This window comes from Phycomyces blakesleeanus (genome assembly GCF_001638985.1).
Source record: "Phycomyces blakesleeanus NRRL 1555(-) unplaced genomic scaffold PHYBLscaffold_1, whole genome shotgun sequence".
Lineage (NCBI taxonomy): Eukaryota > Fungi > Mucoromycota > Mucoromycetes > Mucorales > Phycomycetaceae > Phycomyces > Phycomyces blakesleeanus.
The window spans coordinates 2,209,665-2,230,346 of NW_017265134.1; the positions used below are offsets into that span (position 1 = coordinate 2,209,665).

A 20,682-nucleotide genomic window follows, 5' to 3' on the forward strand; every position below is an offset into this window, starting at 1 on the left:
TATTATTAATATTGTATAGTTACTTTCTTTCCTTATTATAACCACCTTGATTTGCAAATCACATTGCTATTGTCTAATAAGCAACAGCCCACAAGATAGACGGCTGTTTATATATATATATTAATTTTACATCTAATTTATTAAATATTTGTTATAAATATATCTTATTTATTGAACAATCGATATTTCACTGATGAACAATATTCTTTATCCAATTACATGCGCGTATTTGTATATACATTTTGATCATTATCGGATACCCAGGTCGATAGCTTCTTCTTTTTTCTAACACCCCCAATAGATAACATATGTATACAATCTTTTCCAGATTAAGCTTTTTGTACTCTAAAAATAGATGGTAAAACATCAAATCGTCCAACATATCGATCTCAAGAAGCTCAAATTACAATTTTTTTTTAGTATTTAAGAAAAAGTAATGTCGTGGTTTTAAAAAAATACGATTTTTCTGAGAAACAAAAGACTTGCAGAGATACATCTGGACGCTTCTGGGTAAAATACAGGCACCATTGTTCTTTTGCTGTTCTACACTACTTTACAATTTCAAGCACGAGTGCACCCTTTTTGATATAATTTATATATAAAGAAAAACAAAAAATACACTGCTCATAAATACCACAAACGCAATTATACAGATATATTGTCTAATATAGATTGTTCTTTATTCAATCTATACGTTTCCATTTACTTAATATCTATGTACCAAAAAAAAACCTGCTGAGAAATATCAAACTAACCCAATGCAAGTACCAGCTCCCTCCAAGGAACATTGGCTACCTTGATTCAACCTCCCTATTTCTAACTATAATACTTAGTTTAATATAAGGAAGAATTGAAGACGATGAGCAAAGAAAAGAAAAGAAAAGTAAAGTAAAGTAAAGGAATGTTGTGCAAGATTCTGCAGCCACTTGTCAGTTGATAAATTATCTATTAAACTTGCATCATATCCTTTTGTCTTTGTGGTTTTAAGGATGTATTCACATTCGAAACGTAAAATATCCAGTTATTTTCTTAAAGGACCCTGTATTTAGTTTAAAAAGATTCGTTTCTTTCTGTTATAACTGCGACGTATTTTCAGGGCTTGCGATATTTATTTTACTTTTTAAAAAACACTATAAATATATATATGTGTGTAAGCTACAGATGTGACACTGTACCTAACAGATTACACCCCCACCACTTCTCTTTCTACTTGGTTCCTTTCATGGACTCTAATTGCGTGATCTGTACGATGGTGTTACACTTTTGCCTATCAATAAATCCACTCATATTCTTCTTGTTCATGTATAGAACTGTTGTAGGAACAAATTACCCGAAAATCAGCTTATTATGTACAAATATACTTTGTCTTGTGAATAAAGAACATACTAATTCTAGAGGTTTATTTATCAATATTAACTATATATATATATATATATATATATATATATATATGTACACACGTACAGATATACATATACATATAGTTAAAAGAATAGACCAAAAAAAAAGCTAATAATTCCAACTACTGGACACAATTGGGCGATCTTTGGAAAGGGTTTTCCTATAGTTTCAAAATTTCCTTTTATTCTCTTCTTTTCTTTTTTTTCTTTTTTCTTCCTTACCCCTCCCTCATTTGGTCTTCTTTATTTTAGTCACGAATTCCCTTGTTTATCAGCAAGAAAAAAAACGCACCTTTATTGTTTCTTCCTTATCGTTCCTTTTTGTACATCTTCTTGGCCTTCCTTATCCCTTAACCAACCATAAAATAAATAATTACAAACCAATGGCCCAGCACCAGAGAAGAATTGACCGAGTAAGGGCGATATATCCATTCAATTCAGGAGAACCTTCAGCTCTCGAGTTTAGACAGGGAGACACAATCGAAGTCTTGGCAAAATTGGAATCAGGATGGTGGGATGGCTGGTAACTATACTTTCTCATTTCATTTTAAAGATTCCAAGAATCCTCATTCGTAATCTTGCAATTAACCAACAACTAAAAAAAAATCCAAAAAAATCCAAAAGGTGCAACGGCAGAAGAGGTTGGTTTCCCAGCAATTATGTCGAACTAGTCGAAAGAAACGAAATACCCGGTCCGATTCTACAACCAGAAACACCAGTAACGCCAGCAGAATCAATCGAGGTCAGCTCACCAAATTCGTCCGGCCATCACCGCACAGATAACTACGTCTTATATCCAGCAGCTGGACTGCATGATACGACCACCACCTCTTCTTCTTCTTATCATCGTCGTCCTAGCTACCCAGAAGTTATGGTTAATGGAGAGTTTATCACTACACAACCAATTGATCATAGTCACAGCTGGACAATAAACCACACAGATACTGCCAGTGTAGAGTCTACTGGGAGTTTCAACGAAAACGTACCATCATCAAATAGTTGGACACCACAGGTCAGGAAAATAATAATACTTGTGTTATATTATATTATGTATATATCTTTACACAAAACCTTGCTTCCAAACCTTTATTTTTTTTATTCTTATTTTACACACACACAAAGAAATCGATTACAGTAATTTAATACTTTATTTGTTGGTTGTTGAACATTCTTAGCATTCACATATGGATAACATAGATGAGATACATGATGATAGCCACGCCAGAACACACTATGGATCGCTAAATAACTCTGAAGATGAACTTGAGGAAAAGAATCCCGATCGATTTCTCCCTCAGAAACAATCCCAAGATTTCCTCGAACAGACAAAACGGCTGAGCGTGGGATCTTTTATATTGAACCATGATCACGCCGAATCTAATCACTCGAAAGAAGAGATAATGGCTCAGTGGACAGAACGGACAACACCCAATGGTAGAGTATATTTTTGTAATATGATTACACAGGAAACGACCTGGGACTTTGAGGAAGTGGACAAAACCACGGGACGTTTGGTAGGCATTTATATGATTAGTATTAGTATTATTAGTATTATTATTCTTACAGGCACTAAACACATATACATATATATATATATATGTATATATATATATATATATATATATCTGTGTGTATATGTGTATATGTGTAGAAATCTAGGGAAGACTCTGCAGATAATGAAGATTCAACTTCTGTACACGATTCATCAGATCACAATGACATACATATCCCTCCTGTCTCTCCGTTTTACCAAGACGAGCCTCTGACCTGGCAAAGCCTTTCGACAGATATAGCCTTGGTTATTCACCAACTCAACCAGTCAACACAAAATGGCCAGTCAAATGCTATGATTTCACGAGCAGCAGCCGTAGTTGCCGCAATTCGTATAATGCTTTACTCTTCTCGCGCCATGGAAAAAGAGGTCAAACACCTCCAGGATCCTTCGCTGCACGCACCACGAAACGTCGTCATGTCAGCGGTATCAAAACTAGTACTCTCTGCCAGAATGGCGTCCGAGGCAAATGGAAATTCAGAGCCCTTTGTACGTGTACAACGGGACGCAGCCAACGTGCTGACCGCTGTACGCAATTTTGTTTCAGCCTTTCAGGAACGCCAAATACCCATTGATTACGTGAGACCAAAGTTACTAAAAGACACACGGATATATGGAACCATTCCATCTGATCTTGACAGTGAACTTGAGATATCTGTGTACTCCAAGAACTACGGAACCACAGACACTTTGGATGAAATTAAACGCCCTAATCCAGAGCCCCAAAGTATAATTAGTGGCAAGAGTGGCTCGAGTTCTTTAGGTGGGGGTAGTATGGGTGGGGGAGGGAAATCTCTTGTCCAGAAAACCAAGTACCCTCTTAACCAAGATCTCATTGTGAACATCAAGACCTACGCCAATCAGATTTATGGATCAACAGACTCAATGATCACAGCAGCGGACCATGTCTTGGGCACTTATGATGAGCCTGACGAAGACGAAACACAAAAGGCTCGATCGGAAATCGTTCTCCTGTTCCGGCACCTGTCGAGCCACATTAGTCAGTACATGGGTGTGCTTGAAGAGATCGAACTTAACAGCATTGACAGCGCACACATTCCTTCTTTGTCGAGCTATCGCGCCAACAGGCAGTCTCTTTACACAACAGTTGGTTCTTTATTTGGAACTGTCCAAAATCTCACAAACTCTCACGTCGAGGTTCACCACGCAGTATACGAGCTTAGAAAAGCAATTCTTGGAGTAGAAAATGCAGTCGAAAATATCCTTGGAAGTGTCAATGATATGGTGGAAGAGCGCAAGGCATGGCTTGGACGAAGTGGAAAGGTTGCTAGCATAGTATCTGAAGACGAATCTCGTTCTCTACCACCATGGTCGCCTGGGTTTGTAACTTACTCGACACTAAAGGAAGAAAACGAGGACGACTTGGAAAGTGTAGAAGAAAATTCGCTGAGTGATCATGAAGGAGAAACCTCGGTTGTTGAATGTGTAGATGATGAACTTTTGAAAAATCTGACCATTGGTGATTCTGGAGTTCGTAAAGATTCGTGTGTGTCGTCCAGTAGCGGATCACGGACCATCGGCAGTGATAAATTGCGAAAACGACAATACAGTATGAAGATAGATGAAGACCGAGGAATTAATTCTGCCGAACCCTGGTATTTGGGTCAGGACCGAACTAGTGACATGGTTCTCTTGAATTTGGACGGCACTGTCAAAGGCGGGACCCTTGTTGCGCTTGTAGAGCGCCTGACTATGCACAATGCTCTTGGTAAGCACTACAGAAACACAGATATGTACAAATTTATTAATGAAGTAACACACTGATATAAATTATCGAATTGTAGACACGAGCTACATCGCCACATTTCTGTTGACTTACAAGTCATTTTGTAAAACAGAAGAGTTTGTAGAATGTCTTGAGAACCGCTACAATATGCATCCTCCAGAAGGACTTACTCCAGACGAATTAGAGAACTGGACAGAGCGTAAACAGAAATTGGTTCGACTTCGCGTGTTTAACGTAATCAAGAATTGGTTAGAGAACTATTACAACCGGGAAGACGAAATGATCCTTGACAGACTCGAATTCTTTACTACTACAGTCATTCGTGACACCTCAAGTTTTGCTGCTGACCAACTGGAAAGACTGATTCGGAAACGAAGAGATACCGATGCCTATGAAGATGTGCGGACGATGGTTCCTAATGAAAAGTCTCGGCCAATACCAATAATTCCTAAAAACTCTGCTTGTCTTCGTCTGCTAGACGCAGATCCTCTTGAGATGGCACGACAATTGAGTCTAATGGACTTTAAGCTCTACAGCACAATTCGGCCTATTGAGTGCCTAAGTAAGGCGTGGTCTATAGATGATTCAGAAGGAAATATTGCTGTGAATGTTAAGCAGTCAATCGATTATTGCAATCGATTGACTTGCTGGGTTACAGATAGTATTTTATCACACGACGAAGCCAAAAAGAGAGCTGTGTTCATTAAGCATTGGACACAAGTTGCTGATGTAAGTGAATATCACAAACAGCTGCAGATGGCGAAAGCAGAAAAACCAAATAATAATAATAATAATAATAATAATAATAATAATAATAATAATAATAATAATAATAATAATAATAATAATAATAATAATAATAATAATAAATTAATCGCCAATTGTTTCTTGACAATATAGAGATGCCGAGGTATGAACAATTACAACACTTGTATGGCCATTCTCTCTGCGTTTGACAACAGTGCTATTGGTAGACTTCGAAAGACTTGGGATGTAAGCCATACACACAATTGTGTATCTAGTTTCCCAAGATAACTGATCTTTAGCTTTTTAAAAAAAAGTTGGTAGGCAGTCGCACCAACCAAATGTTAGGACACATCCGGAAACTGATGGGTGCAAATCGTAATTTTACCGAATACCGCGAAATGATCCACTCTATCAACCCACCGTGTATTCCGTTTCTGGGAATCTACCTCCAAGATCTCACGTTTATTGAAGATGGCAATCCTGACTTCCTAAAGGCATCGAATACTCTCATAAATTTTGCCAAGCGTCAAAAGACAGCCGATGTGATCCGAGAAATCAAACAATTCCAGTCACCGCCTTATCCTTTGCAAGCCTTACCAAGGCTTCAGGCATTCATTCGACAAAACCTAAATACTGACTGGGATGTGGATCAGTTGTACAAAAAGAGCCTTATGCTCGAACCAAGAGAGACTTCTTGAGTTAGATCGCTTGAAATAGTTATTTTTGCTTTTTTGTTCTCTTTCTTTATATACATAATATATATGATATATCTGTTATAAACTATCATTAAGTGTGGCCTTTTCTTTTAATAGGGTGATTACAATCAAACAAGCAAACACAATATTATATATAAAGAACAATATACAGACAGAATGACTTCTATCTTTTCCATGTGTATTAAGAGCCAAACAGGAAGAAAATATCGTGGATATATAAAAGAGAGAAACACCAAATTGCTGTTGAAAATGACACAAATTCTTAAATAGTAGTGATAGTAATAGTAGTTGTAATAATAATCGTAATAATAATGTACGTCTTGCTTCATGGAAATCAAACTTTTTTGTTGCTGTAGTTGTAGTTGTAAGATGATGTATAAAAAAATTAAATGCTATTCAGTTTGAATTGAACAATGTTTTTTTTTGGTGATGGTGGTTAGTTAAGTTAAAATAATCTGTATATATATAACGTATATATGTTAAATTTACCCATTGGCCACCAGAACAGATTCCAACATCCCACTAACTGTTTCTTGGCATTCGTCTACAGTGAGGCTAGTTCGGGAGGCTAGTTCAGTCTCGATCTCGCGTGGTCCATGAGGATCATTAACAGAGTTCTTGTGAGCCCGGGGAGGGTTTCCGCAGCGATCCTTGCCGTAATTAATTCTAAACTTTTTGTATTCTTCCTTGGACCGGATCCCTTCCATGGCCCGCACAGCAGCAGCAATGCTAGTGAAATTTACAAAGGCACAATTCTTTTCTTTGAGGGTATTCACAAGCTCAATATCACCATAATCAGAAAAGTCCTGCTTGAGCTTCTCTTCAGTCATACTATCATCCATGTTACCCAGATAAACATTTCGCGAACCACCATTCTGGATTGCGGCCACAACAGCAGAAGGCAGTGACGACGCTTTTCCCCACCCAATCTTGAGTCGGCGGTTCTTGATTACGATGCCATGGAATACCGATTGATTATAAAAGTGAAGAGCGAGCGCAGGATCGACAAATGCAACGAATGCAATGTGTTTATCTGGCATGTATCTGATCTGACTAAGGATACCACCACGAATCACATTACAGATCTCCTCACATGTTGTATCTGGATGAATGTTGCCGAGGTAGATTGTCCGGTTAGCGACACCGGTAAGAGATGTAGGAGGATAAAGACTGGCGTGTGTTGGGTAAGCCTCGACGGTGCCTGTGTAGGGGTCGTATGTCATGGGTGAGAAGCGAACGGGGAAGGCAGGGTAGTTGGAGGGATAAAGAGGGGCAACTTTTGCAGGCGCACACCGATCCTTTCCATAATTTACGCGACGTGTGGTCCAGTTTGTCTCGGTGGGAAGAGTATTGACACACTTGACCGCATTTGATGTGCTCAAGAAGTGAACAAATGCAATGTTACGGTCCTTGATCATCTTAACATGTTCAATGTGCCCAAACCGCGCAAGATCCTCGCGGAGGAACTCCTCGGTGATACTCTCATCCAATGATCCAAGAAACACGTTACGTGTGGCGCCATTCTGCAGTGCTAGCTGAATATTACTGGGGATCGAGCTCGGTTTGCCCCATCCGACCTTCAACTCGGTCCCGTTCAAACACAAGCGCTTAGTTGTGGCTTCGTGATAAAAGTGCGCCGCGACGGATGCGTCGACGAATGTAATAAAGATACAGTTTTTTTCTGGCAATGGTCTAATGGAATCAATAACGCCAGACTTAACATGGTCGAGAATTTCAGCTACAGATGTTTCAGATGGAAGATTGCCGACATATACAGTACGGGCTGTTTGGTGCGTAGACTGTAGAGGAGGTGTAGAAATATGGGCATGAGCGTGTGCTTGTACTTGAGCGTGGGCATAGGCATTAACAAAGGGTGCGGCTGCCACAGCGGCGGCAGCGGCGGCGGCAGCGGTTGAAGGCGACCCCAGAGAGTTGTGGATGAATTGAGGGGTAGGTGGATTCATGGTTTGTGTTCCGGCAGGAGCGTGATACTGGGTCATATTCGGGAAGTTCAAATTCCCGGTTGAGTAGGGACCAAGAGCAGTTGGCTGTTGGAAGCCAGGACCACCCATAGGTGAGTAAGTATTGTTTACAATCATCTGGCCAGATGCAGGCGGGGTATACTGTCCGTAGATCTCACTGTGGATCATTTGCCTATCAGTATTCTCTCTTTCTCTATCTCTCTTTATTTCTTTGCCTTTGATTCCTATATCCCTCTATCTCTTTCTATCTTTGTTTTTTTGTTTTGTTTTGTTTTGTTTTGTTTCTCGCCTTCTTTTTATGATACCCAAGTCCGTATTTTCTTTTACCTGTACGGTTGACCAAACCTGGCTTTTTTTAATGTGTCAGCCTCTAGATGTTTTATGGGCCCTGGAAGGGAGTGGCTTTGTTCAACAGGAGTCATTGACTAAAGAAGAACGAGAAGAACGAGAAGAACGAGAAGGAAAGACTTAGTACTTGTCAATTTTACGGATATTCCCACCTGCTCACACGTTAAAAGGAAGGAATTCAACCGAGCAGAGGGTGCGATGATGGTGGGATGTGCAGATCAATGGCTGGTAATGCACTTGTGAGCCGCCAAAATAAAACATCGTCACGAGATGACTTACAGATGAAGCGTGCTCTGGATGTGCAAAATAAGTTTTTTTTTATGTCGTCTAAGTCTTGATGTGGGGATTTGTGTCCAATACGATCTTTCTTCGGTCTATGAGGAGAAGAAAGAGACGCAAGGGCAGAAGATGGGAGTAGGATGTAAAAGGAAGGAAGGAAGAAGTAGTGGAATAGAAAATGAACGAAAAAAGGCAGTTGATTTTCTACCATCGTCTGTTTATAGAAGGTGATACCAAGAAGAGTGTTCTTGTAAAATATTTTCCATATCTGGATATTTCCTCCTTCCATATTTAATCTCCGTAAATATATTTTGTGAATATGACATATATATATAATTTACTTTTTTTTTTTTTTTTTTGGTAAAGAAAAGAAAAAATTTATTTCGATATTTTAACAGCAACATGCTTCACAAATCTCCCCGGCACAACAGCAACAAAGTTGCTCAAGAGCACAGCATGCCATACAAGCTACGATAAATCCCATGCAGCCGCCATTCTCTTTCTGTGGAGGGGGTTGTATGTAGACTGTGGTTGGTGGTGGTGGTGGTGGTTGATAATATCCTAATTGATGAATTTTAGATATCAGTTTCTTCTTCTTCTCAGCGATGTTGTCAATTACTTATATATATAAATATATTTATATATTTACCTCCTTGTGATGCCCCATAATATGCCTGTGGTGGAGCGGGAGGTTGCTGGGATTGATACTGATTCATTGTATTTTTAAGTTTTAATTTTTTACAAGATAAAGAGAGAGAGAGAGAGAGAGAGAGATAAAGAACAAGAGATGGAGAGGTAAAGATGTATAAAGAATGAAAAATAAAATAAAATAAAATAAAATAAAGAGGAGGAAAGATGTTGCTTGCTTATATGTATTTAGACAAGTTCGATGTATGCAAAATCAAAATAAATGTGATCTATCTGCAGCCGACAGTCTGATAATTGAAAGAAAAGATATCTGTAGATTATAACCCTGCAGGACAATACCAAATATAACCCCACGGGCACCTTAATTTGATACCTTGTTTCCATTTGTTCCTTTTGGTATAATGTGTTTATTCTATGGGTATGTATGCTTGTAAAAAAAAATGGGATAAATCGATTGACGAACGTCATCCAGGGGATTACCATGATTCCAATACTTTGAAATGGCATCCCATGTGATTAACAGAAACAAGATCTGTGTGAACTTGAGCTGCCCATGCGGAGCTCTGGAAAAATTCATCATTAAGTGGCCCTAAAAGCCTATCCATGCGAGACAGGATAGTCCACTCCAGAAATGGACGCACATAAAGCATCCTCTGATCTCCATTGGTACTCGATGAGAACCCGAATGCATCTGGTAGAACATAAACAGTTGCATACGCCTTGAGAGTCTTCAGAAGATCGTGAAGATCGCCTGCAGTGGAAGATGATACAAAGACATGGCACATATTCTTTGGAATATTGCCACAAAGACTTTCTATTTGTTGAACAAGACAACTTTTGAGAATAGAATCTCCACGCAATCCAATTCGTAGCCACCGAGAAACAGAAGGTGCGATGTAGCTGGTAGGATCATGGAGCGCCAAAGAATCTGACCATCTCAAATGCCCGCCTAAAAGCATCTCAAATGGCTTGAGCTGTTCAAGCAACCAATCTGTAGGGTTGAATAACAATCTACTGGCCACCCAAAACCATTCTGATTCGCTCAACTCGTCGATCCGGTATTTACCCCGCATTGGCTTCATCCACTGGCTGGTCTTGAGAGCAGTCCACCTTCCCCAATGTGTTGCCTCTAGAATTCGAACCTGTTTGGATCGAAATTGACTGGCAAAGTCTGTATTGGCCAATACTTGTGTAGAAATTTCCATACTGTAAATAGTCTCTGGATTGGCTCTCTCTCGGTACATGGATGTTTGTTGAGTTGAAAGAGCCATATACCGTGGCACAGGCTCAAAATACCATTCCCACTGCAAAGGAATGTTACCCATCAAGAACCCCATTGCAGCTCCTTCTTGAAGCATTGCAAACAAATAAGCTGTGCTAATGGCCTTTAGATTCAAAGCAAATTCACATTTAGTTTCTTTGCATCGATAAATGACCACAAGGGGAGGAGTGTCAGTATCAGGGGTACGGTTGGCTACGTAACCAATTCGAATGTGTGCGAGGACTGATGCTAATAATGCTCTACGTTCTTGGGTGAGCCGACTGAGAGGATGTGGTGGAGGAGGTGTCTCAAGTATTGTATTTTCGGGAATGGGTGACGATGAGAAGAATAATACGAAATAGATAACAGCAAGGACACTCAAGAGAGGGAACACCCAGCCCTTGGAGCGAAATACACGCATCATGGTTGTGGACAGAGAAAGAGGTCGTTTAGGCTTGTCTTTGCCACTGTCAATCATGCTACTTCTGCACTAGGTGTCGTGTTCTTTTTTTTTATGCTTTGTTCATTGGTTTCTTCTCTATTTTTTTTTATTTCTTGGCTTGGGTGGTTTTTGCTCTTGCGCTGCGTTTTGATTTTTCTTGATTTAATGCATAGATGACGTGACTTGAACAATACAAACAGGTTCAGTTTGGTGTTGCAAGCTTAATATAAAAAAAAGTCAAGAAATCAAATCGACCTCCCTCCACCCCCAACCCCAACCCCTTCAACCCTTTACAGCCCCTCCAAGGGGGTTTATAAAGAAGCCCCTTGGAACCAATAAGGAGTAAGGAAAAGAATCAACTCCTCGCATGTAAATTGTATTTACGAAAAGTATTCTTTTTTGTGTGTGTGTGCTGGCAGTTTCTTTCTCATCAACAATGTTGTCTCATGGAAATGAGCCTCTGTCAACAAAGTCAACTACTTCATTAGCAGCATTAAGACGGCAATGGATCAATACAGCTCGGTCTTTCAGAAATAAATATATGCAACTTGGTGAAGGCTTCGTAGGAAGATACCCTTTTTCTTGTTTTTTATTGAGTTGCTACGTTGTCTTTTCCTTGTGCCTGACAGCAACTCATCTTACTGCTTGGTATATGCAGCCTAGTGCACAGTCTACAGCAAGCGTACTTGTACCTCACAGAACATACGATGCTGGTAAGGATCATGTCAATATGCAACTATAATATTTTGTGTTAAAATTTTTTTTCTTTGTATACATATACTAGCCCAGGATTACTCGATGATTGACACACTATCACACGGGCTTCGGATGTCTAAACTACTACCTCTATCCCATTACGAAACTACTCGTAACACAGAACCATATTGGCTTAAAGGACAGGCGCCCAACACTGACCTTACTCTTACAACTGGTCTTAAAATTTCAGACTGGCCTGCCTTTCGACGTCTAGCAGAAAGATGGTCAGGTAATATTGAATATAAAAACTAAGATAAATAAGAATCAGTAGAATGACAATTGCTATGGACGTATTATATTTAATTTTCTATACAAAATCGTATATACATATAAAAAGAAAACCCCCTTTCTAAATCTGCCATCTAAAACAAAACAAAAAATAACTAGGTCCGATATCAGCTACTTTGATGGTATCTAAGGAAGAGCGAAGTATAAGTGGTGAGCTGGCATCAATTGTGGAGGAGCACAGGAAAAGACCGGATCTATTCGGACAGGTGGACATCCACCTTTTGGAGGTCCCGGAGAAGGCGGCGGGAATTGCGGCTATGCTAATTCCAAGGAATGGTGAACGCAACGTGGCAAGGTTGTATGCCCGCACTGGATATGTGTGTGACATGCCTATTGGTGTTTTACCCAGCCCACACCTTCAGACAACCTGGAAGGCAAACCACACTGGCTACCAAGCACTACTTGATGATGGCCACATGCTTGTATTGCCCATGTTTACATCACCAGCTCTTCCGGCGACAAAACTTGAGATTCTGGAAGAGATATCTAAAAATAAAATTACACCTGTGGATCCCATCGATCTTCGTCAATGGCAAACCACGGACAGCATTTATCTTGTTAAGCACTATGACCCGAGCTATTCTCCGATTGCTATACAAAGCAAAACAGCTGTTCCATGGTAAGGTTTACAAGCGTGTTAGTATGTGTATGTGTATGTGTATGCGAAAGTAAGTCTAATTTATGCTATGTCATAGGTGCCCTGAGAGATTCATGGATCAGAGATCTGCATGTTTTTTTGATATTTATCTAGCCGGCGGAGAGTTTTATGGAATGGGTAGTGAATATGCATTAACTGTGTCTGAACCAGAAACTATAGGTCATGTTAACGTAAGTTTCTGCTGATGCTGATGCTGATGCTGCTGATAATGAGATTGGTTATTATTTTTATTTCTGTATCTAAACATTTATCTGTATAGCATGTCATTGAGACAAGGATGTATGCAAAGTATTTTTGGGAGCAATGCGTTCACCATGCCCGCCAATTAGATGCTCTTGGGCTGTGGAAGAGTCCGCGATCATCTCACGTTAGAGGACAGTGTTCACGGGTGATTCTCAACTGGGGTCGAGGACTAATAGGAAAGCCTCATTGAAATAAAATGTTACTATAGAATGTATGTAATACACGAAGCTACGGATATTACAGGGATGTTGCCGAAGTGAACAAATTTGATTCTATACATGTAGAGAAGAATAAAAAAGAAAAACTGGCTCTGGATTGGTTTCCCTAGCATGTACATATTCAAACACAGATAATATTAATAAATAAAGAAAGATTGGGGCAATGCATTGGTTAAATTGTAGAAAGCAACTATTGTCATTTGTAAGTTATCTTAGATTAATTCTTAAATCCCCTTGCCAACAGCTCTCCTAAAGCAGTTACTGATCAATATAGTCATTTATAGGATATACCTATCTATTAGGCTGCTGATTCACCTCTTAGATATACATATTTTCTGGAAATATTTTCTATATTAAATAGAGATATTCAAATGAAATCAAAGAATAAGAATAAGAATAGGCATGCAATATGAAGCCTAAAAAAAAGGTATGTGCATAAATGTATCTTGTTTGGTTGCATGGATTTTGATACTTATATCATTCAATATTAGACACACTATTTTATGAAAATTCCCCTTTTAAAAAAAGTGTTATAAGAAACAAGGACATGTAATTTTAATTATTCCAGAAAAAATACATTGGTTCTAACCCCTGTGAAAGCAAGCTACATTTTTCTGTTGTTTGTAACATAGCTTATTTCTCTAATCTGATTAGCTCCGAGAAAAAGAATTACCCAGTGATATATAGATACCTGAATCACGTCTTTATGCTTTATAAGTGACTTTAAATTCTGTAGTGTATTTTTTGGAAGAGTGCACAAATATTACCAGCGATGAGATAATGGCTTTTTTAATTTTTAATTTTTAAGCATTTATCTATTTCATCCAAAGTTTCTTTTTTAAGGAAATTTAGTATAACGTTTCATTCGATATTAGACTTCAATATATATATGTATATATATTTCCTGCTCTCAATTGGCTAAATGTTAAGTAATGATAATCGTCAACTTTGTAGCCTTTGTTGTGTTTGACTCAAAAACTAAACCGCAAACACGGCTATATTAAGTGAGATTCTAGTTGTAAGCTTATTTATTTATTTTTACGTGTGAAAGTATCAACAAATCAAGGTTTCTACAATCCCGACAGTATTGTCACTAATCCACTAAAATGATGATTTATTTTGTGTTACTAGGCTAAAATACGACTATTATTTGCCTATATTTTTTCTTTTGTCGCCCTCGAAGATGCCATTTGTGCTGTTTAAAGCTTGCCTAATTTGAGAATTTCACGAGCGCGTTTCTTTTTTATACACATACGTATATCTCTTTTTATTCTCTCTAACCGTTACTGAAAAGATTACTATAAAACTAAATGCTTTCAAGAACAAGTTTCTTCTGGTTACTAATGATGTGATGATTTGGTGAGAATAGATCTACAATTCTTGTCAAATAACATTCCCGTATCCATAGGTACTACCTATTAAATACGCACATACATACAGTCTGTTGATAACATATTGTTTTGTTATAAGTAAAGAAAAATTGTGAAGGTAAGCTAGGGGCACTCAATGTGTGTATATCTAAAGAAGTTCAAAGATCTTGAATATGTGTATCAGGTATTTGCTTTCAGAAATGCGACTTACTATTGTTTAAATGTGTATATATATATATATTGTGTGTGTTTTTATAATATGGTTTTTTGAATACATATATAAAAAATGCGAAAATCTATTTTTAAAGATATACGATATTTATTCCCATTGGCTACGACGTTGATTTTCATTTGCTGTATTTACTTATTCAAACCACTTTATAGAAATAGAATAGAATAATAATAATAGAAATAAATAAGCGAAACAAAAGGGAGGATGTTGCCTGTCTGAACATTTACCCGTTTAAATTTATGTAATCCCATGTTTTCCTTTTCTTTGGTATTTTTCAAACCCATTTTGCGTATTCCATGTCTCATACACACTACAAAGCACCTTCACCTCATTACGAGACAGCCTCTCCTCGCACCCGCTATGAGGATTCCCGATTCCCTCCAATTAATCCTCACCCCTTTTATGAATCTTATCCTGCAGAGCCTGTCATGTCAGACCCTTCCACTCGCCATGACACTTTGCCAACACAACAAATACCTGAACAAAAAGAAAGACCACTCGAATCTACTCGATGTGGATCTATTGGCTACGATGAGCGTGAGATGAGGTTAGATCATTGGTTGTATAACCAAATGCACACACAACACATACATACATGAGCTTTTATGTATATATATTTGTTTATTTACTTAATACCTTGGTTTTATTATCAGAACCTACGAACTCATCGTATCTCAACAACCTCTTCACGCACGAATGTGTGGCTTTGGAGAAAAGGATAGAAGACCAATAGATCCACCACCTATTGTACAATTGGTTGTGAGACAAAAGGGCCAAGAAGGAGCTATGCTTGATATCCAGTAAGATTGATCAAGATATCAAATGTCTAACAATTCATCACACCACTCTTGGCGGCCCTTACTAAATACGACGTCTTGCTTTGGTAGGACACTTCAAATTCCATTTTTTGTATTGCATGTAACCCTTTGGTCAGATGACCGCAAAGAAGAGCGGAACATTATTTCCAATCCTCCTAAATGCACTCGTGTCCTTATGGGCTCGCTTGTAAGTTCACCGAGCCTACTCAAGAACACAGAAGGCGAGCAAGGCCTTTATTTCGCATTCCCTGATCTTAGCATCCGTACAGAAGGACGTTACACCCTTCGTTTCAGTCTTATGAAACTAGTCAGGTAGATATAAATATTAAGAATCAGTCACTGTGGTTTATTCTATATTTTGATACTCATGATTATACTGTCATGTATTGCAAATAGTTCTGACTTCCAAGAAGACGCCACTTCGTCCATTATTGCTCAAATATTCTCAGACCCATTTACTGTCTATTCGGCCAAAAAGGTAAAATTTGAAACAAACGAATATTAAATTATCCATTTTTTGTTTATTAACAATGTCTTTTTGTTTTTTTTCTGTGTACCCTCACCAGTTTCCCGGAATGACAGGTAATAATACTAATGATAATAACAAAGATAAGGTGCAATGTAGTAGAGAAGGGCAAAGAGAGAAAGTAAAAAAAGAGATAAAAGGGTAGAACGGGCAAGATATTGTTGGGACTTTCTTTTAATTAAAACAAAATAAACAACTTCATGTGTCTGTAGAATCTACTGAGCTTTCAAAGGTGTTCGCCAAGCAAGGTCTCAAGATACCTATTCGTAATGATGGTAAGTTTAAAGTACCCAAAAATTGACTGATATTTGTTTCTCATGGTGTGTGTGTGTCTACACATATACGCTTCTAGTTCGATCCAAAAAGTCAGACTAAGCAAACAAACCCACAATCTCTCTCTCTCTATCTTGTTTCATTCCTTCTTTATTTCTTCCTTTCAAATGCCTTTCTATATTCTCCTTTAAGTCACCTTTTACTCTTTTTCTCTTCCTTTCCATCTCAACAAAAAATAAAGCTGAGTATAAAACCATATTGTTATCAGATCAAACATACAATTGCTTGATCTAAAGTATAATTCTTTCAGCAAAAAAGATCATTATACGCCTTTTTCTTATTTTATATACATTTATCTCTAAGCAATGAATGAATTATTAGCATAATATGAATATTTTCCCTCACTCTTCTTCTTCTCTTTCTTTTTTTACCAAATGTGGTGATATTATCCAATGCTCTCCAAAAGGAATATTTACGTCAAGATTAGGCAAAATAACATACGTTTTCTTTTGATTGAATGGTACAATTTAAAATTCAGGATATCTCGGCGGTTGATATACCAACTCTATATTTTTATTCTTTTTTTTTTTTTAAAAAAATATTGACGAAATGTCAGATCATAAATCGTCAATTGATACTATCAACCAAACCAAATGTTTTGTTAAACTTCTCAGATATCAAGTTATACAATCTTACACCCCATAAAAAATATATAATTGCTTATAATTTGGGTATAAATAACAGATATTTCCTTTACAAGTACCAACAGTAAGGAATTCACGAAATAAATACAAACTTTGTAGGGGTAGGAGAGTGTATTTTTTTTTTTAAAAAAAAAAAGAAGCCTGGGTAAAGGGAACCGCGGACCATGAGGCTTAACGTGACTTCTCACCCGAAGTCCGGGATGCACTTGTACATTACATATGTACATTTATGTATATTTATTTCTAACAAATACTTTATTATTCGTGTAAGGTTGCACTTTCCAGAATGAGACGAATTGTACCTGAGGAAAGACCTATAATTGTACTTTGAATCCGCAATGACATAAAAATCAAAGAAAATAAAAAATATGTGTTAAGTGAAGCGATTCCACAAAAATAAAAAGAATAGGTGGTTAATCATTGCTTGAAAAGAATATGATGTTACACGCACAAGAAACAAAATTTGAGTCAGACAATAGAGGAGTTCAACAGTCTTTTATAGGATTTTTAAATGTAAATTTAGCTTAAATAATCATCCAATAGTATGTGAAAATTATTGAGAGTTCACGAGTACCCTGATTTTAATTTTTTAATTTTTAATTTTCTTGATTTTTTTAATACCTGAAGATTAATTTCAGCCAATTAGTTTTGAAATTTAAACTCAGAGCTTTATAGCTTTAGGTATTTTAGACTGTTGAATACCCCTATAGAAGAGATTTTGAATATGAAAGAAAAGAATAGTATGGATTTTTAGAGAGCAGTAATAATTATAAAATTCTTTGACCAGCAGCCACACTTCAAATGTCCAGTAAATAAATGTAAGCCTAAATTTTTATATATACATAAATATCGGGTCCACTCTCAAAATGTCGTGTCTATTCAAAACGTCGTGTTCCTAAAATTAGTGCTCTGGAATATAGTTCGAGTGAGAGGGTTGACTATGCTTGGTCCTCTTTCTGGTTTTAGTTTATGCTTCTAAAGTTCTTTCCATATCTGAAATTACATATATCTTTTTCTGATAGTATATATATAATATGTGAGAAAAGAAAGAAAGCATTTTACAAGGGCTAAAAGAGTAATAATAAGTATAGTAATCCTACACAATTGTGTTGCAGGTACTGCAAGTGTAATAAATAATATAATCTTCTGTTTAGCTTTACCATCATTTCGATAGTTTACTATCATTATTATATAACCACTGATTACGGCTATTTTAATAGGGAATTGTTGGCCATTTTTATAGAGTATTTGTGACTATTTGTTTTTGCGGCCGAGACTAGATGTAAGTCGTAAAGGGCTATTTTGATACGAGTATTCTCTATCTATGCAAGTATTAAAGTTGGAGTAGATCATTTCACTCATTTTTTTTTCGATAACCATTATTCCTTTAAAATCAAAATATATAAGTAAGTAAATAAACATATGGCTTATATACATATACTTGGCGCTTATAAGCATACCTATATATATATATGTCTTTTTGATAGACTTCTTTAACATATATATGGATTAAACTGTATCAATCATTGAATGATCTGTAAATATATATAGTTGATTTTATAAATGAAATTATACTAAGCTTCTAATATAAGATAAAGAAGAAGAAAAAATTAACAAACAAAAAGTTTATTGGTAAAGAAAAAAAATATGCACAAGTGTGAATTAAAGAAAGTGGATAAAGGGGGATAGAGGGGTCGTCCTGACATTGAATTGTGGCTTGGCCCAAGTGTGGGCAAGACGGGGGGGAACAAGGCATATACCATCCTCACCTTCCGGCAAACCCAGCGAGCCTTCCTTTTTCCCCACCCTACCAATTGACCTCTAGGTTCTACCAATAACCATGGTACGTCCGCTAGCACCTTTTTTTCTTCTTCTATAGGTTTACAGATGGATGGATGGATGGATGGATGTATTGGATGTATTGGATATGTTGATCGCACAAAGCGCCCAATTTCGTTGACCCTATTGAAGCCACCTCGGACCGCACACACCTCACTCACCACCACACCACCTCGCGGGTGCACATTTCGACCGCCCCAAAGAACGACATGTCATTCAACTTTACAATTTTACAACCATTCAACCATCAAACCTGTCTACACTTATACCTACAACTGCAAATACATCAATATCGACATCGACATTGACATCGGCATCTATACACTCCGACACTCACTTGGACTTAGACGCAGACACAGATGCATACACACACTGCATACCTACAGATGCAGATGCAGACCCATACACAAACACGTCTACACCTAGATCTATGTTTATACGCAATTACACCATCCATCATTTGTTTTTAAATAAACGCATTAGAATTTCTCTCGATCTTTTTATATATACATATAAATTCTTTTTTGTCCATTGACTTGAATTATTATCATTATTTTCGATTCGGATCTAATTTCTGGTTGTCATTAGAGTGCCGAACAAAAGACCGTTGCCGTTAACAAGATGAAGGCTCTCCACATCGAGAAGCTTGTTCTCAACATTTGCGTTGGTGAGTCTGGTGATAGACTTACCCGTGCTGCCAAGGTTCTCGAACAGTTGACCGGTCAGACTCCCGTCTACTCCAAGGCCCGTTACACCGTCCGTACCTTTGGTATCCGTCGTAACGAAAAGATCTCCGTTCACGTCACCGTCCGTGGCCCCAAGGCCGAGGAGATCCTCGAGCGTGGTCTTAAGGTTAAGGAGTACGAGCTCCGTGCCCGTAACTTCTCTGAGACCGGTAACTTCGGTTTCGGTATTGATGAGCACATCGACTTGGGTATCAAGTACGATCCTTCCATTGGTATTTACGGTATGGACTACTACATCGTCATGGGCCGTCCCGGTAACCGTGTCGCTCGTCGCAAGCACTGCAAGTCCAAGGTTGGTGCCACCCACCGTATCAAGAAGGAGGAGTCTGTTGAATGGTTCAAGACCCGCGTAAGTTGATGCATAAATATAGATATTTTTATGCTATTGGAATGGATTGGGGCTGTGAGCATAAAGAAATCATAGTGGTTTTATTTTTTTTTCTCTGTTTGCTAATAATTGAATTGTCTTGCTTTTTATATATTTGTTTTATAGTTCGATGGTGTTGTCAGCAACAAATAAGCGTATTTCTTCCTTAATCTTATTTTCTTTTATTTTCTTTTGTTACTAATTCATAGCAATGTGGTATTATATCAAAAATGAAATTAAATAAAAACTGATCAAAATATCAAAAATCAATAAACACCTATTAAAACATCAAAAAGGCCATGAAACAAAGATATATACATGTATACAAGTGTTTGTGCATGCACGTGCATGCATGTGCTCAAGTGTGCATGAGGAGGAAATGCTCTAACAATATAAACCATGAGATTTACCACGCGACGCCACGGAAAAGTTTATTGATTGTGTGTGTGTGTGTGTAGCAAAGCCTCCCCAGATATGAGAAACTTTTCTGAATGAATTAAAGAAAGAAAAAAAAGGGTATCC

At 37.7% G+C, this 20,682-nt stretch overlaps 6 protein-coding genes across 6 annotated transcripts; 3 read left to right on the forward strand and 3 right to left on the reverse strand.

Annotated features, from left to right (window-relative positions):
• Positions 1-4,596: 4,596 nt before the first annotated feature.
• PHYBLDRAFT_104416 (hypothetical protein) lies at positions 4,597-6,144 on the forward strand (the record flags this gene model as incomplete). The annotated part of the gene is made up of 4 exons (XM_018427842.1): positions 4,597-4,681; positions 4,758-5,428; positions 5,600-5,692; positions 5,761-6,144. 4 exons carry the CDS (start codon positions 4,597-4,599, stop codon positions 6,142-6,144), a joined length of 1,233 nt encoding a protein of 410 aa, XP_018298987.1.
• A 4-nt stretch (positions 6,145-6,148) lies between these two features.
• PHYBLDRAFT_157025 (hypothetical protein) lies at positions 6,149-8,922 on the reverse strand. Its single transcript, XM_018433549.1, has 5 exons — positions 8,772-8,922; positions 8,645-8,717; positions 8,472-8,569; positions 6,652-8,301; positions 6,149-6,554 (listed from the first exon to the last, which is right to left on the reverse strand). The coding sequence occupies exons 3-5, from the start codon at positions 8,564-8,566 to the stop codon at positions 6,548-6,550; spliced, it is 1,752 nt and encodes a 583-aa protein (XP_018298988.1). The 5' UTR covers positions 8,567-8,569; positions 8,645-8,717; positions 8,772-8,922; the 3' UTR covers positions 6,149-6,547.
• Positions 8,923-9,130: 208 nt separating this feature from the next.
• PHYBLDRAFT_157027 (hypothetical protein) lies at positions 9,131-9,820 on the reverse strand. The gene is made up of 2 exons (XM_018433550.1): positions 9,421-9,820; positions 9,131-9,332 (listed from the first exon to the last, which is right to left on the reverse strand). The coding sequence occupies exons 1-2, from the start codon at positions 9,485-9,487 to the stop codon at positions 9,163-9,165; spliced, it is 237 nt and encodes a 78-aa protein (XP_018298989.1). The 5' UTR covers positions 9,488-9,820; the 3' UTR covers positions 9,131-9,162.
• Positions 9,821-9,895: 75 nt separating this feature from the next.
• Positions 9,896-11,197, reverse strand: PHYBLDRAFT_184497 (hypothetical protein; the record flags this gene model as incomplete). Its single annotated transcript, XM_018438945.1, has 1 exon — positions 9,896-11,197. Exon 1 carries the CDS (start codon positions 11,156-11,158, stop codon positions 9,896-9,898), a length of 1,263 nt encoding a protein of 420 aa, XP_018298990.1. The 5' UTR covers positions 11,159-11,197.
• A 198-nt stretch (positions 11,198-11,395) lies between these two features.
• Positions 11,396-13,452, forward strand: PHYBLDRAFT_178805 (glycosyltransferase family 49 protein). The gene is made up of 6 exons (XM_018438047.1): positions 11,396-11,464; positions 11,542-11,835; positions 11,907-12,107; positions 12,266-12,785; positions 12,862-12,994; positions 13,084-13,452. The coding sequence occupies exons 2-6, from the start codon at positions 11,559-11,561 to the stop codon at positions 13,255-13,257; spliced, it is 1,305 nt and encodes a 434-aa protein (XP_018298991.1). The 5' UTR covers positions 11,396-11,464; positions 11,542-11,558; the 3' UTR covers positions 13,258-13,452.
• Positions 13,453-15,180: 1,728 nt separating this feature from the next.
• On the forward strand, positions 15,181-16,759 carry PHYBLDRAFT_37182 (hypothetical protein; the record flags this gene model as incomplete). The annotated part of the gene is made up of 7 exons (XM_018440088.1): positions 15,181-15,434; positions 15,541-15,687; positions 15,775-16,017; positions 16,102-16,183; positions 16,272-16,287; positions 16,444-16,506; positions 16,584-16,759. The coding sequence occupies 7 exons, from the start codon at positions 15,184-15,186 to the stop codon at positions 16,604-16,606; spliced, it is 825 nt and encodes a 274-aa protein (XP_018298992.1). The 3' UTR covers positions 16,607-16,759.
• Positions 16,760-20,682: the final 3,923 nt, after the last annotated feature.

What these genes read in the sequence shown, in the direction of transcription:
- PHYBLDRAFT_157027 (XM_018433550.1), bottom strand. Translation starts at nt 9,487, where the DNA reads ATGAATCAGTATCAATCCCAGCAACCTCCCGCTCCACCACAGGCATAT. An exon ending in TTATGGGGCATCACAAGGAG is followed by an intron (nt 9,333 to 9,420) that starts GTAAATATATAA and finishes TTCATCAATTAG; the next exon opens with GATATTATCAACCACCACCA.
- PHYBLDRAFT_178805 (XM_018438047.1), top strand. Translation starts at nt 11,559, where the DNA reads ATGTTGTCTCATGGAAATGAGCCTCTGTCAACAAAGTCAACTACTTCA. An exon ending in TCACAGAACATACGATGCTG is followed by an intron (nt 11,836 to 11,906) that starts GTAAGGATCATG and finishes TACATATACTAG; the next exon opens with CCCAGGATTACTCGATGATT. An exon ending in AAACTATAGGTCATGTTAAC is followed by an intron (nt 12,995 to 13,083) that starts GTAAGTTTCTGC and finishes TTATCTGTATAG; the next exon opens with CATGTCATTGAGACAAGGAT.
- PHYBLDRAFT_157025 (XM_018433549.1), bottom strand. Translation starts at nt 8,566, where the DNA reads ATGACTCCTGTTGAACAAAGCCACTCCCTTCCAGGGCCCATAAAACAT. An exon ending in AGGTTTGGTCAACCGTACAG is followed by an intron (nt 8,302 to 8,471) that starts GTAAAAGAAAAT and finishes AATGATCCACAG; the next exon opens with TGAGATCTACGGACAGTATA.